The sequence below is a fragment of the Mucor velutinosus genome, assembly GCF_035048745.1.
Source record: "Mucor velutinosus strain NIH1002 chromosome Unknown tig00000093, whole genome shotgun sequence".
Taxonomy (NCBI): Eukaryota; Fungi; Mucoromycota; class Mucoromycetes; order Mucorales; family Mucoraceae; genus Mucor; species Mucor velutinosus.
The window spans coordinates 1811586-1827421 of NW_027041907.1; the positions used below are offsets into that span (position 1 = coordinate 1811586).

Below are 15836 nucleotides of genomic sequence, written 5' to 3' on the forward strand. Positions count from 1 at the left end.
ATATAATTCGGGCTATGAAAGTATATAAAAAATTCTTTAGCGGAAAGAAAGGTGCCTAGCTAGCTCAGTTTAAGATTGGTTTTTATTTATATGAAATTTAGTGGGCACTCGATGGGAACATAGCCTAATTTCAAGAACAAATATAGAACAAGTAACTAAAAAAATCCTCCAGAGCACTTTCAAAAGGACAAAAAATGCAGTGACAAGAGTGCAGGACATGGAGACTAGTGGTGCTCACATTGAGGATCTCGAGGGACAACCAACGGATGGGAACTTTGATAATGACTTACCACCGAGGAGCCGCACGTAGAAAACAACAATGGAACATGTTCATCCCTGTCAGATCAACCAGTACGAGAGTACCAAAGAGACGCTGGATCTGGATCCGGAGCAATGACAGCCAGAGGATGCACAAGGCAATCGATAGCATACAGTAGGTTCAGTAGAGCAGACCAGTAAGCAGGAGGACCAGCAGAGGCAGTGGTTGGCAGGCAATTAAGAGCATGGTCAATACGGTGCACACCAGGTGGAGCAGGCGGCAAGGCATCGATCAAGTCAGGATCAAGAGCACGACAGTACAAAAAGTGATCACGAGAGATGTGAACACCTGCAGGTGACATACATGGGCACTCCTCACGCATGTTTGTGAAGCGACCAAGGCGCCAACGGACCAAACGACTTCGAGCAATACGACCAAGAGGCAGGTAAAGTATGGGATCAGGCCTCATGGTGTCAGGACGACAAGCACGAAGCAAAGTATGACGACCAGTGACAGTAGCAGCAGAGAGTTGGAGATCAACCTGATCTTGCCAATAAGCAGCAAAGGTAGTACGCAAGCCAGCAGAAGAAGGAACAGGGACAGGCAGCGACTGATACAGAGGGTTTTCACATATAAAACGATCCAACCTTGTATAGTGCAAATGGGCACGAAGTAGAACCAGCAGACAATCGTCAGGCAGAGTATCAGCACGCAGAGCAAAACGGGTAGCCAGGACATTGTAGCGATGTTTGATACTGGGAAGACAGGTAATGTGCTTGGCGACATTGACCCAAGTACTACCCACAAACATGCCAACAAGTCGGTTTTGCAGAGTATCCAGAGCAGTGAAATCACGAGCAGAGAGATGCGAGATGGCCAGACCGTATTCAAGCTTAGGACGAATAAATGTCTTGTACAGGCGAGAGGAGAGCAGCAAAGAGAAACCATTGCGGTTGACACCAACAGAGTTTAACAGAGCCATGGTCTTGACAGCACCAGCAGAACGCAGAGACAGAATACCAGGAGCATGCAGGCCTTTGTATCGGAATGGCATACCAAGGTATGTAAATTCGTCAACGACAGGCAGGGCTTCATTGTATAGTACAAGAGGAGAACCAGCAAGAGCAGCAGCAGTACCAAGCACAGCGCATTTGGAAGGCTTCCACCTATATCCAAGAGAGACAGAATGACCAGCAGCAAGATCCAACATACGCTGAACCTCAGACTTTGAACCAAAGACAGCCACATCATCAGCGAACAGGAGACTATTGATAGCAATAGGAGCATCAGCACCAGGCACAGGCAGCATAGTAGCACCAGTAGCACCAGAACGCAAAAGACTCGGTAGAGAATTGATATACAACGAGTACAAGTGGGGACTGAGCACTGAGCCTTGCAGAACACCAGTAACAGGAGAGAAAGCAACCGAGTTGTGATTAGCAATCAAGACAGAAACAGACACATCATCAAACATGTTGATCAACAGACCCAGAACAGCACGAGGAAGACTAGAACCAGCCAAAGCAGACCAAATAACACGACGATCGACTGTGTCATATGCTGGCTTGATATCCAAGAAAGCGACAACAGGACGACGACGGTGCGCAACAAAGTAATCATGCATCAAGTCATGCAAGCAGAGGGCTTGATCCAGAGGACTACGTTGAGGGCGGAAACCACCTTGGGCAATGTCAAGGGCAGGAGAATGGGCATCCAGCTCAGGCATGAGAGAGAACTCAAACAGTTTGCGCACAACAGAAGTCAGAGAAATAGGCCTATAGTTGGCGGGATCAGAAGCATCACCTTTCTTGAAAATGGGGAAGACTTGGGCTTGGCGCCAGAGAGCAGGAGTATACGACCATTGATAGCACAACTTGAAGAGCAACGACAAGACAGGAGCAATCTCAGAGACCAAGGACTTGAGCATCTCAGCCTTGATATGATCTGGACCAGGAGCTTTATGTGTTGGGAGCCGTCGAATATGAGATACTAAATTATCAACATCAAACAGTGACATGTCCACAGGCACACAGAAAGGCAGAACAGAGTCAAAGGTGGGAGGAGCAGCAGGACGAGTAGCAATGGCAAGCAGAGAGCCATCATACACCGAGGCGAGATGAGAACCCATAGCAGAGACAGAAGCAGCAGGACCATCAGGGTGGCTGTACGTAGGAGAGGATTCTTTATTACGCTTGATGCGCTTAATAGCAGCAGTAGCTTTTGAGAAATCACACTCCAGGGCAGTACAAAATTGTTGCCAGGACCTTCGCTTTGCAGCTTGTACCAGGGAACGAAACTTGCGATGAGCAACTTTGTATAAGAACCATTTTTCAATTTTGGCAATACCAAAGGCATGCCTCCATTGACTATATGAGCGATCGCGTGCAGTAGCAGCATCCTGAATTTCTTGTGTCCAGTACTTCTTCCAATGGCCAGGACGACCGGATTTTACACCAATAGAACTATCCAGAGATTCATACAAACATTGATTCAAAGAATCGTTGAGTGCATCAATATCTGGACGAACACCAGGGGGAGCAGACACCAAACCAGAAAGAGTACCAACCAGAGGAGCAACAGAAGATCGAAAGGATTCACGGAGTAAGCCCAAAGGCTTCTCTTTCGTCAATTTCGAGAGCTTCCATTGACGCCGAGGAGCCAGAACAGAATCACCAGGAGCCACAGTGTCATCGAGAGGTGGCACATACCCGAAAGTAAGTGACATCAATCGATGGTCAGAACCAAGAGACAGATCAGACTCAACCACCAGTTGAGGATTCACCAAAGCAACATCACCAATATTTGTCAAAAACAAATCAATGACACTACTCAATTCTTGCTGCTGCCGAAAAGAAGAGTACGTCGTAACGCCAAAAGCCAAAGACGCATTGAGCACAGACAAGCAATGTTCATCAAACCAAGGTTTGAGAGCATTACCACGAGCATTGGAGATAGCATCACCAGTGAGAGAACCCAACCGAGCATTGAAATCGCCACAGAGGATAGTATCCCTAGTCATAGGTAGTGAACTAAGGGCCGAGAGCACCTTATCAGATGATAAGGGTGGAGGAAAGTAAACACAATGAACCGTAAGGGTGCCAACCTTTAGAGACAGAGTGTGCGGATTATAAGAAGGTAGTTGGGAGACAGTGAAGGGACAGGAAGGAGAGACAAAGGCAGTGACACCACCAGAACCACGATTGAAAGCACCAGGTACTTTTGAACCATAGAGATGGAATTGAGACCAGTTTGTTGGAAAAGAGCCAGATGTAAGCCAAGTTTCAGTAACCAGCAGAACCTGAGTATCCAGTACATGAGAGAGAACATCATGGACTGTTGATTGGCGAAGACCATTGGCATTCCAGAGTGAAAGAGAGACGAAAACCGGGGAGACAGGCACATTAACATTATTAGGCAGTATAGATGGGGCAGAGAAGGAACTCATTATTGATCCACATCAGACATATCACTATCAGATCCAGCCTTGTCCTGGGAATCAGAGTTCAGCTTGCGACGGAACAGGAAATCAGCCTTTTTGGGCTCCTTCTTAGCAAAGCGTTCAACGGCCTGAGCAACGGCAACAGAGAGACTTTCATCGCAGATCCAACCTTTCTGTATAAAGTACTTACCGACACCACTAACATTAAGTGGGCGGAGGAAGGACAAAGTTTGCAGGCAGCGAGCTTCTGTAAATTGGTGGATCAGAGCATGACGATCATCATCAGAGAGGCTGGCGTACTTGGGATCAGCAATATTGCTGGGGTCCAATGGATCAAAAGTAGGAAACAGTTCACCCTTAGCCTTGGTCAATAGAGCAGTAAACTCCTCAACGTATTGAACGTGTAACAGAACACCAATAATATGGGAGGCAGGAAAGCAGATATCCAAGACACGACCCAGATCAACACTAGCATTAGCTAGATGCTTACGCACTTCAGAACGTTGGATCTTTCGGGATCTACCAATATATACATACTGATAGCCCTGGACACCTTTGGTAGCAGGAGTGGTAAAGGCACGACCAGCAGCAAGACGTTTTTTGTCTTTTTTCTTAGGATCAGGCTTGTGAGCAGCAGCAGTAGCGATTTGGGCGAAGTTAGGAGCTTCCTTGAGAGGCTTTGGAGACACTGGGATAGAGGAACTTTCGCCCCCCTTGGGTCGACCCGAACCAGGAGAAGTGGTGTGACTAGTAACTGGACCTTGTTGTAATTTTTGAATAACCAGGTCCTTGTCTTGTAAAATTTTTTTCAGATCCTTGTTTTCTTGTTCCAAAGCAGCCAAACGTGTAAGGAGGTCCTCATGCTTGTTAACTTTCTCTGTTACCAAAGTAAGTTGTTGCTGGATTTGTTGCAGTATCGCTGGAAAGTGACTCATATCCAGAGCTTGTAGATTGGTGTCCATGGCGTTGAATATTTTTTGAAATTCCAACAATTCGAAAAAATATGAAACAGGTGTACGACAATTCTGAAATTATAACACAATAAACTGTTGATGGATGCAAGTATACTGGTACAATTTCGAGTGGATTGGAGTACTGGATGATGAGATATTACGTTTTTTGTGGTTTTCAGGATACTTTTTCCGAAGAGGGTGGCAAAAAGTGTCGAAAAACGGGAAGAGATGCCTAGCTAGCTCAGTTTAAGATTGTTTTTATTTATATACAATGTTTTATAATTGGGCACTCGGTATGAGCATATGCCATAAAACTAGTAACTATATAGACTAAAGAAAGAAAACCTCAACAGAGACAACGGAAAAGATGAGGAAAAAAGTTTGGGATGGCAGTAAAAGAGCAGAAGTCTACTTGTAGTGGCACGATTGATCTTGAGGGATGAACCAACGGATGGGAACTTTGATTTGACTTACCACCGAGGCACCGCACAAAGAAAACAATCGGCCAAACGTTCATCTCAGTTAGCCATGAGAGGGAGGATAGAACCACAATGATCCGGGATCAGGATCAGGGGCGATAGTAGCCAAAGGGTGGACCAGACAGTCGATTGCATGAAGCAAAGATAGTAACGCAGACCAGTATACTGGAGGACCAGCAGAACCACTTATAGGCAGCATGTTCAGGGCATTGTCAATGGCATGTACTACACCAGGAGGAGCAGCAGGCAGAGCATCCCACAGATCACGATCCAAAGCACGACATTGAGGGAAGTGATTTCGAGAGATGAAAGATCCATCCATGCAGGGACATTCCTCACGCATGTTTGCAAAACGACCAAGACGCCAACGAACCAAACGACTACGAGCAGATCGACCAATAGGTAAGTAGAGTATGGGATCAGGGCGAGAGACAGAAGGACGGCACGCACGAAGCAGAACATGTTTACCAGTAGTAGTAGCAGCAGCCAGTTGTTGGTCAACCTGATCTTGCCAGAAGTCAGAGAAGTGAGCCTTGAGACCAGCAAATGAAGGGATAGGACAGGGTCAGGCAGAGATCTATACAAACTGTTTTCACAGATGTACCGATCCAGTCGAGTGTACGACAGAGCACCACGAAGAACCACCACAAGACTATCCTCAGGTAGAGTAGCAGAACGAAGAGCATACCTAGTTGCCAAGACATTATACCGATGTTTCATTGAAGGGAGACAGGTAATGTGCTTAGCAACGTTGAACCAGGAACCACCCACGAACATACCAACCAGCCGGTTTTGGAGCTTGTCAAGAGCCTCAAAGGTACGATAGTCAAGATGAGATATAGCGAGGCCATACTCAATCTTGGGTCTAACGAAAGCCTTGTACAGACGAGAACAGAGCAGCAGAGAGAAACCATTACGGTTGACACCAACAGAGTTCAGCAAAGCCATAACCTTGACAGCACCAGCGGACCGCAGAGACAAGATACTAGGAGCATGTAGCCCTTTATATCGAAATGGCATACCAAGGTACACAAACTCATCTACCGCCGGCAGCGGCTCATTGTAGAGAGTAAGACGAGCATCAGAGAGGGCAGCAGGAGAACCGAGCACAGCACATTTAGATGGCTTCCACCTATAACCAAGACAGACAGAGTGTTCAGCAGCAAGATCCAACATAGACTGGACACCAGACAAAGACCCAAAGATAGCAACATCATCGGCAAAGAGCAAGCTATTGATGGCAATAGGACGACTAGCACCAGGAGGACTGACCATCGTAGCACCAGTATCAACAGAACGCAAAAGATTCGGTAAGGAGTTGATATACAACGAATACAAATGAGGACTGAGTACTGAGCCTTGAAGTACACCAGTAACAGGAGAGAAAGCAGCAGAGGTATGATTAGCAATCAAGACTGAGACTGAGACATCGTCAAACATGTTCATCAGAAGACCCAGAACAGGACGAGGAAGTGTAGAACCAGCCAGGGCTTGCCATATAACCCTACGATCGACAGTATCATAAGCTGACTTGATATCCAAGAAAGCCACCACAGGATAGCGACGGTGAGTCAGAAAGTAATCATGCATCAAGTCATGCAAGCAGAGGGCTTGATCCAGAGGACTACGTTGAGGACGGAAGCCACCTTGAGCAATATCCAGAGCAGGGGAGTGTTCATCCAGAGCCGGCATGAGACAGAACTCAAACAACTTACGCACCACCGAAGTGAGCGAAATTGGTCGATAATTACCAGGATCGGAAGCATCACCCTTCTTGAAAATCGGAAACAACACCTGAGCTTGGCGCCATAAACCAGGAGTATAAGACCATTGATAGCAGAGGTGAAACAGCAGAGAGAGCACTGGGGCAATTTCTGAGGTCAGAGCTTTTAACATCTCAGCCTTGATATGGTCAGGACCAGGAGCTTTGTGAGTCGGCAGACGTTTAATACACAGTACCAAGGTATCAGTATCAAACAAAGACATGTCCGCAGGGAGACAGAAAGGCAAGTCAGAAACCATAGGAGTGACAGGAGCAGGACGAGAAGCAGTATTTAACAGAGCACCTTCGTAGACCGTAGCCAAATGAGAGCCCATAGTAGCAACAGAAGCAGCAGGACCATCTGGGTGACTGTACGTAGGTGAAGACTCTTTATTGCGCTTGATGCGTTTTATAGCAGCAGTAGCTTTTGAGAAGTCTCTTTCCAGAGCACCACAGAACTTATGCCAGGACTTGCGCTTAGCAGACTGTACCAAAGAGCGAAAACGGCGATGAGCTTGCTTGTATAAGACCCAACAATCAATCTTAGTATACCCAAGGGCATACCGCCATCGACTGTAGAGACGATCCCGTTCAGTAGCCGCGTCTTGGATCTCTTGCGTCCAGTATTTCTTCCAATGGCCAGGACGGCCAGACTTCACACCTATTGAGCTATCCAAACATTCATACAAACATTGGTTCAAAGAACCGTTGAGTGCATCAATGTCGGGACGAGTACCAGGAGGAGCAGACACCAAACCAGAGAGAGTAACAACCAGAGGAGCAACAGAAGATCGAAAGGATTCACGGAGTAGGCCCAAAGGCCTCTCTTTCGTCAATTTCGAGAGCTTCCATTGCCGCCTAGGAGCCAGAACAGAATCACCAGGAGCCACAGTGTCATCAAGAGGTGGCACATACTCGAAAGTAAGTGACATCAATCGATGGTCAGAACCAAGAGACAGATCAGACTCAACCACCAGTTGAGGGTTCACCAAAGCAACATCACCAATATTTGTCAGAAACAGATCGATAATACTACTCAATTCTTGCTGCTGCCGAAAAGAAGAGTAAGTCTTAACACCAAAAGCCAAAGACGCATTAAGCACAGATAAGCAATGTTCGTCAAACCAAGGTTTGAGAGCATTACCACGAGCATTGGAGATAACATCACCAGTCAGAGGACCCAACCGAGCATTGAAATCACCGCAGAGAATAGTATCCCTAGTCATAGGTAATGAGCTGAGGGCCGAGAGCACCTTATCAGAGGATAAGGGTGGAGGAAAGTAAACACAATGAACCGTTAGGGTGCCAACTTTGAGAGACAGAGTGTGCGGATTGTATGAAGGGAGTTGGAAGACCGTAAAGGGGCAAGAAGGAGAGACAAAAGCAGTGATACCACCAGAACCACGGTTGAAAGCACCAGGTACTTTTGAACCATACAAGTGATATTGAGACCAGTCAATCGGATAGGAACCAGAAGTGAGCCAAGTTTCAGTGACAAACAGAACATGAGTATCAACAATATGAGAAATAACATCATGAACTGTTGTTTGACGAAGACCATTCGCATTCCAAAGAGAGAGAGAGACAAAAACCGGGGGGACAGACACATTATTCAAATTACCAGACCATGATTCATTGTTAAGAGACATTAGATCTCCATTTCAGAATCAGTAGAAGTATCACGGCGACGCTTGAACAAGAAAGCAGCCTTTTTAGGGTCTTTTTCCTTTAGTCGGTCCATAGCACCAGCAACAGCCTCGTCCAGTTCGGCTTGACCTATCCATCCAAGATCCAGGAACCAACGGCCAACACTACTCACATTAAGTGGGCGGATATGGGACAGAGCATCTACGCTGCGAGCATTGACCATCTCAGCAATAAGATCCATTCGATCGTGTTCAGAGTAGGCATCGTACTTTGGGTCGGCAATATTAGCAGGATTCAATGGGTCAAAATCCTCCAATATTTCCGATTCACTTGCACGGAGCAGAGCCAAGAATTCAGCAACATATTGGGTATGCAAGAGAATACCAATAGCTTCAGAGGCAGGGAAGTTGATGTCGAGGATACGAGACGTATCCACCCCAATGGCCTTGAGAGTGCGTCGAATTTCAGAGCGTAAGATCTTACCAGATCTACCAATATATACATATTGATATCCTTGGGGACCCTTAGCAGCAGACGTTTTGAAGAGACGACCAGCAGCCAACTTTCTCTTAGCAGCTTTAGTTGGATCAGGGCGATGTGCAGCCTTCTTAGCTATAGCAGAATAGCTAATAGTACCAGAATCAGTGGTGGCAGTAGCAGAGGTGGTGGATCCAGATGCCCCTTTGATGGGGGTGCTTGTAACAGAATCCTGTGACGTGGCTTGCAATTTTTCAATGACCAGATCCTTGTCGTGTAAAATTTTTTTCAAGGCTTGGTTTTCCTTTTCCAAAGCATCGAGACGAGCCAAAATACCATCATGTTGATTAACACGTTCAGAGAGAGAGGCAAGTTGTTGTTGTAACTGTTGCATGATAACAGTAACCTGATTCATATCAGTTGGGTGCTGAAACTCGGGCATATTGCTGATTATTTTTTTAGAAATTGTTGAAGATCCAAAAAAATATGAAGGAGATGTTCAATAAACTTGAAACTATAACACAATAGACAGAGACTAAAGGCAAGTATACTGGTATAGTTTTGGAGTTGATTGAGTTGCTGATTGTTGGGAAAATAGCGTTTTTCGAGATTCTAAGGAGACTTTTTACGGAGAGGGTGGCAAAAAGTGATGAAAAACGGAAAAGCCTGCCTAGCTAGCTCAGTTTAATATTGGTTTTTTTATTTATTTACAAATGTAGTCAACTGCGGAATCGGTATGATCATATGTTGCAAGACTAACAGTGATTCGGCGGGAAAAAGCATGTTTTTAAATTAAAGGTTAGGGGAGCTGCTAAAAGGGAGGGGACCAGTAATGAAAACGGCATCAAAACCCACCAGAGAAGAGGAGAAACAGAGGGAGGAATAGCAATGGCCGCGCCGCAAGACGGGGGAGACGAACAGGACTCAAGGTAGAAACCGGCCAGACGCACCGCAGCACACCTAAACGTGCAAGCACAAATACCGAGTAACATGCCAGGTTAGAAAGGCGGAAAATATGGATGCGAAGGTGGGATTCGAACCCACGACCTCTCGGCATACTCACTGCTTCCGCATGAAGCTCTAACCAAGTGAGCCATTCTAGCATCCATGCCTAGCTAGCTCAATCGGTAGAGCGTGAGACTCTTAATCTCAAGGTTGGGGGTTCGACCCCCCCGTTGGGCTCTTTTTTTTTACTTTTTATCAACAGTGTAACGTCTCACGCTGCCATTTGTGAGTTACGCAAGGACTTGGTATTGTTGTTTGATACACACAGACTTTATGTGTAACCTTTTAATTTAGTATAGATATCAAACCAGTTTGCAAAACAATAAAGATCGTCCTTTACCTCAATTCTATTCTTTTATATACATTGTTACAAATCGACTTTGGTTTTGTAACTGAATCTCCCTTTTTACTGTAAATTGCCTACACTATCGAATAAACTACGCTTTCTGCTTACTATATTGGATCCTACTTCTGTTACTACAATTTGACATTAAACTCTTAAATGCTTCCTATATTCGAATATACTCTGAACCCTATTTCAAGAATTACAAATCAGTTAACACTCAGCTTCTTTTCATTCTAAAAGATGTCAATTCAAACTCTTAAACATTTCTTTTTCCTACTGGAAGCACACAAATGGGAATCAGCTCCACATTTATTATTCAATCTTTTATCCTCCAGCAGCGCAGTAGCGTTATCAATACCAACATTTGCCATTTTTCAACAACAAATATAGCTTTCTAGCTTTAAAAATTATTCAAGCTTTTAAGTTTACTAAGTTTATCAAAATCAATTACTACAGAAGGATCAGCCCTTCATTACAAATTTTATCATATAGAAATAGAATTTAGTACATATAATCCAGGAACAAATTAATGTATATCTTCAAATAATATCAAACAATAAAAGATTATCTTATTTCTACCTCAAACCATATCTTCTGTATAGCTCTATTATAGCTCATTATCTTTGATATCTCATTGAACTTATCAATTATAGGATTCCTTGAATCCTTTGTATACATTATCATATCAATCCATTGTACTTTGTCTACTTTTATCACTTTATTTACACACCTCTTTCTATATTTCCACATCTTTTACTAATTGGATAACTATGAACCTGGTGCTCATTTCCATAGATGAGACTAATTCGGTTATTTATCTATACATTCACTCTATTTCACTCTTACTATTTACACTACAAGAAACCACTTTGTAAAGTACTACAGAGCAATGTGAAAAGTTCGTATTGTTTCCATTTATATGCTATTGGCGATGTAGTAGCCTGAATAAATAATAGGAATCATTGGTAGATACGGTAAGCGCATGTACATCTCTGAGATTATGACTGCCACTTATGGCACCCCTTTTCGTACGCTCCAATTTTTAAAATGCTTGGTCAAATGCAGACTTGTGTCGTGTACACATGCGGAAGGTCAACGGAGATTCAATTTCTAATATTCTGAATGATGATCCATGGGATTCCGAAATCTATCGACGTTAACATTACACGTTTCTTGATAGTAAACACCTATTCAAACTTATATGAAACTTGTAGAGAATTTCAAGGAAAATACAATGGTATTTATTTCAAGTCTCTGGTATACATTGTTCATCTGATATTTGATACGATTGTTTTTGCAATTTTTGACTGTTTTCTAGAGATTAGTCAGTATCTGTCATCAAAACATTTTGTTAAGCATTACTAAGCATTGTAGATCAAAAAATTTCCTATCGAATGAGCTATTGCTTGAAGCTCTGGCATAAAATTATCATGAAATATTGACAATCTTGTCCTGACCAAAAAATCGTCACCAGATTTTTTGCTTGCTATCACACGTAGATTTTGAACAAAATTCCATGATTTTGCATGATACCCCTTCTTTTTAACATATCTCGACAAATACTCACTGGATTCGCACAAAACAAAGACCATTCGATAGCTCTACATTATATCCATTATAATGTAAGGGTTTTAAGTACCAGATGTACGTTCCCTTCATAAATTTGCTCAAAATCATATATTTTATGAGCTACAAGCAGGGGATATTCAATTTTTTATTTGTTTATCTATAATAACCATAACATCTCATAAAGAATTGAAAAAGAAACAGAAATTATTAAGATTGAAGCTCTCGTTCACTTAGTAAAGCCTAGCGGTATGGTCCTTTGAAAATCAGTCATTTTGAACATTTTCCGTCATTACACATTCGCATCACCTTCGATAACCCACATCAAACATTTCCTAGTTAACCAAAGTATTCTCTACAACTCTCACTACACATACATTCCACATTCATATAGTAATTTAAAAAGTCTTACTAGCAGCATCTATTCAAAATTAACCATTTTCTAAAATCATCAATTTCTCAGTAACCATGATAGCTACGCAAATTTGGTTTGCGCTATCGTCAACTAGGCAAAATCTGGGTTTTAAATTAAGCAAAAACTCCGAAAGCGGAGCTCTAAAATTCATGGTCGGCTATATTTGGCGAAATAAATTATATAAAAACCTTGATCTTGTAAATAAAAGCTGTTAAACACAAAGAATCAATGGATTATAAATTGTAGCTTATAAGAAATGTTTGATGTCACAAAAACAAAAAAAATCTTTATTTGAATAAGATCAGACGCAAAAACTAAAGTTTTATTGATAAAGACAAGAGTTACCCTATTTATACTAAATTCTGGATGCCAAGCTAGCAATTTATCTTTTACAACGCTTATCACATCTGGTGAACCTCAGCATCTAGATAGCTAAGATGCACTTCAATTATCATAGGTTGTCCATGTTGTTGCACAACACAGACATATCTACCCATCAAGAATACCTTAATCTTTATAGATACTTTTAGCCCTTCTGGCACAACACCAAAATTACTCACATAAACAAAGCAGCGATATGGTGGCATTTTCCTGCTTAATTTTATAATATTAGCTGTTGTGGTGCTATCATCATATAGTAGCTATAATAATATATAACAACCAAAGAAACCTCTTTGAAAAATAAAACAAAAAAGGATGAAAGCTACCACGCAAAGTAACGTTTTTGAGAAAAGAAGCACAAATCCAAGAAGCACATCTTAATGCAAATTCGTCTGCCTCCTTGATATGCTTCAAATCTTGTGAAAAAAAGCCAATATGTCTCATTTCTACAGTGTAATAACTGAAAATCCTGGGGATATTATGCTTATAGTCTGGATGGTCTACTACTGCATACACTAAATTGCAAATTTAAAATCCTAGCACACCAGGCCTATCCCTGAGCTGCTCTAGAGCCTCATCGAGGTATTTTATGACTTGAGTAGTATCCTTACGCGTTATGTATGCTAAGAAATTGAGATGTACCGAAAGGTTCAGCAAGTTTAAGGCTCAGGAACATTGAAATGATAATAGAGGAAAAAGCATTTTTGCTCTTGTAAGGTATGGCATAATTATCGTTGTATGTCATCACATCACTGAGATCACTTGCAATCTTGAATTAAGCATTTAATCACTACAATTGTTGCTTGCACTATCTCATGTATGCAGGGCTGATTGAAAACAAGGCCACTTCCCTCCAGCTTTGACCTAGAAAATTGACAAGTGCCAACTGCATATCTTTCACAGGAAAATGCTCAAAGTGAAAAAGGCCGAACACGAAGGTAATGCGACAAGACCCAGGCAACTGCTTTTATTTTGCATATAAGGTACGGTTTGTATTTACGAACCAAGTAGGACTGCTACTTTTAGTTGTTAATAATCCTTGAAAAGAGATGTCTGTTATTCCAGCTTCCATGCTGCTTCCAGCATTTTGAGTAATGTTCGCTACTCGGATTTCATATGCTTGTACCAGAGTTTTTGACTGCTGTAAGCAGCAATCTTACTAATAGTCAAGAATATTAGTAGATTATTTTAGCAATACAGCATACTAGTCTTATCTATACACCGTATTTTATCTACTGTACTAAACATATAACCATCATGCGAGAGCATATCCTCGTTGATTGCCCTCTAATGTTGCATTGCTTACCAGAGATCAGCACTTTAGATGCTCAACTACTTAGTAAGGGAGGCTTCCACACACATACATTTATTTGTGATAGTTGCACTTAGTGTTAATATGTCCCATTTTTCGTTTCTGCCATCAACATGGCAAAAGCGTATATTCAAATCAAACGAACTCATTCTTTTTCACTGTTAATTGATGCAAGTAATAACCTAATTCATCGGTTTTCTGATTCTTCTCTCGAGCTAGTTTGTTCTGCATGACGGATATCTCGTTTACACGACTAAAAGTAACACTTTGAGGTCTTCTAGATGAACCAAACCAACAAACCATCAACTCGAATAGAGGCTTTCGCAGTCATAATTGAATCGCCTCAAAATGTATAAAACTTTTTTTCTCGTTTGAAATCCTTTTCTCTTTCCTACTACTACAACAGAACCTTTCTACAATGGCCAACAAATTAGATACATTGACTGTCAACTTGTCCAGTGCACCTCACCAACGTGCATTTACCACCACCACCAGCCCTGTTGTTTTGTTCTCTGTTTTGGATCATTTCTTGCGTCGCGATGATTCTCAACAAAAAGTCATTGGTGCTCTCCTAGGTGTTCGTAGCCAAGATGGCAGTGAAGTCGAAATTAGAAATGTCATGCCCTTGATTTACACATTAGAAGAAGAGAATATTGCTTTGGACAAGGAACACTACCGCAATATGTATGAGTTACATCAAAGAGTCAACCCAGAGGAAATCATTTTGGGTTGGTATACTGCTGGCGCTGATTTGTCTCCTGCTTGTACACCTGTTCACTCTTTCTTTGCTGAGGACGTCGCTCCCTTCCAACCTATTCATGTCACCATTGATATAGATGCTCTTGTCAAGACCACAGATATGGGTCTTCGCGCTTATGCAAGGTAAGTCGATGTTGGGGCAAGTTTTTAAAAGCAGGTCATTGATCTAGATGTGTTGTAGTGCTCCTGTCGGTTTCTCTACTAACCCCGGAGATTGCTTATTCTTGCCTGTTCCTTGTGAGGTCAAATATCTTGATGCTGAAAGAAGTGGATGTAAGTGTTGTTTTATCAAGATTCATGGGAGAAAACCAGGAGGGGACAGTGCGCTAATATGTGTATTTGATCTCTTGTAGTGGATATGCTCGCATCTGCTAAATCCAACGAGTCTCGTTCCGCTCCTTTGATTTCAGACATGGATCATCTCGAAATTGCCATCACCAAGCTCCAGGAAATGCTCGAAAGAATCAGCAAATATGTTGACAGTGTTGTTGTAAGTCTTTAGAGTAGAAAGATGGATGGAGCTGGGTATTGATGTGGTTTTATTAGGATGGCAGCGTCGCCCCCAACAACGCCATTGGTAGATACATTATGGATACTGTCTCAGTTGTTCCCAAGATTGACAGCACATCATTTGAAAAGATGTTCAACTCTCATTTGCAAGATCTCTTAATGGTTGTTTACCTCGCCAACATGACCCGCACTCAGCTTTCTGTTGCTGAACGTTTGCAATTATTGACCGCCACTAACTAAATATAATATATACTTTTTCTCTCTCTCTCTTTTTCTTTGATCTATATACGCCATCTCCCCTTGTTCTCTTTTTGTTAAAACGTACATTTCAACTCTCACAACAATCAAAAACATTTGCCCTACACTTTTTTTTTTATACATAAAAAAAAATGGGGTTCCTTTTTTTTTATTATTCTTTCTATCAAAAAAGCCTAGAATAGAACATTTTGATATTGACAGGTATCCCCCCTTTTCCGACATTTTCTTTATTGTGTGAAGTGGCTTACAGTGCAGTCTATTTTTTCTT

At 42.3% G+C, this 15836-nt stretch overlaps 5 protein-coding genes and 1 non-coding gene across 6 annotated transcripts; 2 read left to right on the forward strand and 4 right to left on the reverse strand.

Annotated features, from left to right (window-relative positions):
* Positions 1 to 344: 344 nt before the first annotated feature.
* On the reverse strand, positions 345 to 3278 carry ATC70_002338 (uncharacterized protein; the record flags this gene model as incomplete). The annotated part of the gene is made up of 1 exon (XM_064821716.1): positions 345 to 3278. The coding sequence occupies one exon, from the start codon at positions 3276 to 3278 to the stop codon at positions 345 to 347; it is 2934 nt and encodes a 977-aa protein (XP_064681402.1).
* A 425-nt stretch (positions 3279 to 3703) lies between these two features.
* Positions 3704 to 4660, reverse strand: ATC70_002339 (uncharacterized protein; the record flags this gene model as incomplete). Its single annotated transcript, XM_064821717.1, has 1 exon — positions 3704 to 4660. The coding sequence occupies one exon, from the start codon at positions 4658 to 4660 to the stop codon at positions 3704 to 3706; it is 957 nt and encodes a 318-aa protein (XP_064681403.1).
* Positions 4661 to 5173: 513 nt separating this feature from the next.
* ATC70_002340 (uncharacterized protein) lies at positions 5174 to 8118 on the reverse strand (the record flags this gene model as incomplete). Its single annotated transcript, XM_064821718.1, has 2 exons — positions 5174 to 5632; positions 5692 to 8118. The coding sequence occupies 2 exons, from the start codon at positions 8116 to 8118 to the stop codon at positions 5174 to 5176; spliced, it is 2886 nt and encodes a 961-aa protein (XP_064681404.1).
* A 422-nt stretch (positions 8119 to 8540) lies between these two features.
* Positions 8541 to 9458, reverse strand: ATC70_002341 (uncharacterized protein; the record flags this gene model as incomplete). Its single annotated transcript, XM_064821719.1, has 1 exon — positions 8541 to 9458. One exon carries the CDS (start codon positions 9456 to 9458, stop codon positions 8541 to 8543), a length of 918 nt encoding a protein of 305 aa, XP_064681405.1.
* Positions 9459 to 10125: 667 nt separating this feature from the next.
* Positions 10126 to 10198, forward strand: ATC70_002342. The gene has a single exon. It is a non-coding gene; the product is annotated as a tRNA-Lys (tRNA).
* A 4261-nt stretch (positions 10199 to 14459) lies between these two features.
* Positions 14460 to 15550, forward strand: ATC70_002343 (uncharacterized protein; the record flags this gene model as incomplete). Its single annotated transcript, XM_064821720.1, has 4 exons — positions 14460 to 14923; positions 14982 to 15073; positions 15154 to 15290; positions 15347 to 15550. The coding sequence occupies 4 exons, from the start codon at positions 14460 to 14462 to the stop codon at positions 15548 to 15550; spliced, it is 897 nt and encodes a 298-aa protein (XP_064681406.1).
* Between the last annotated feature and the right edge of the window lie 286 nt (positions 15551 to 15836).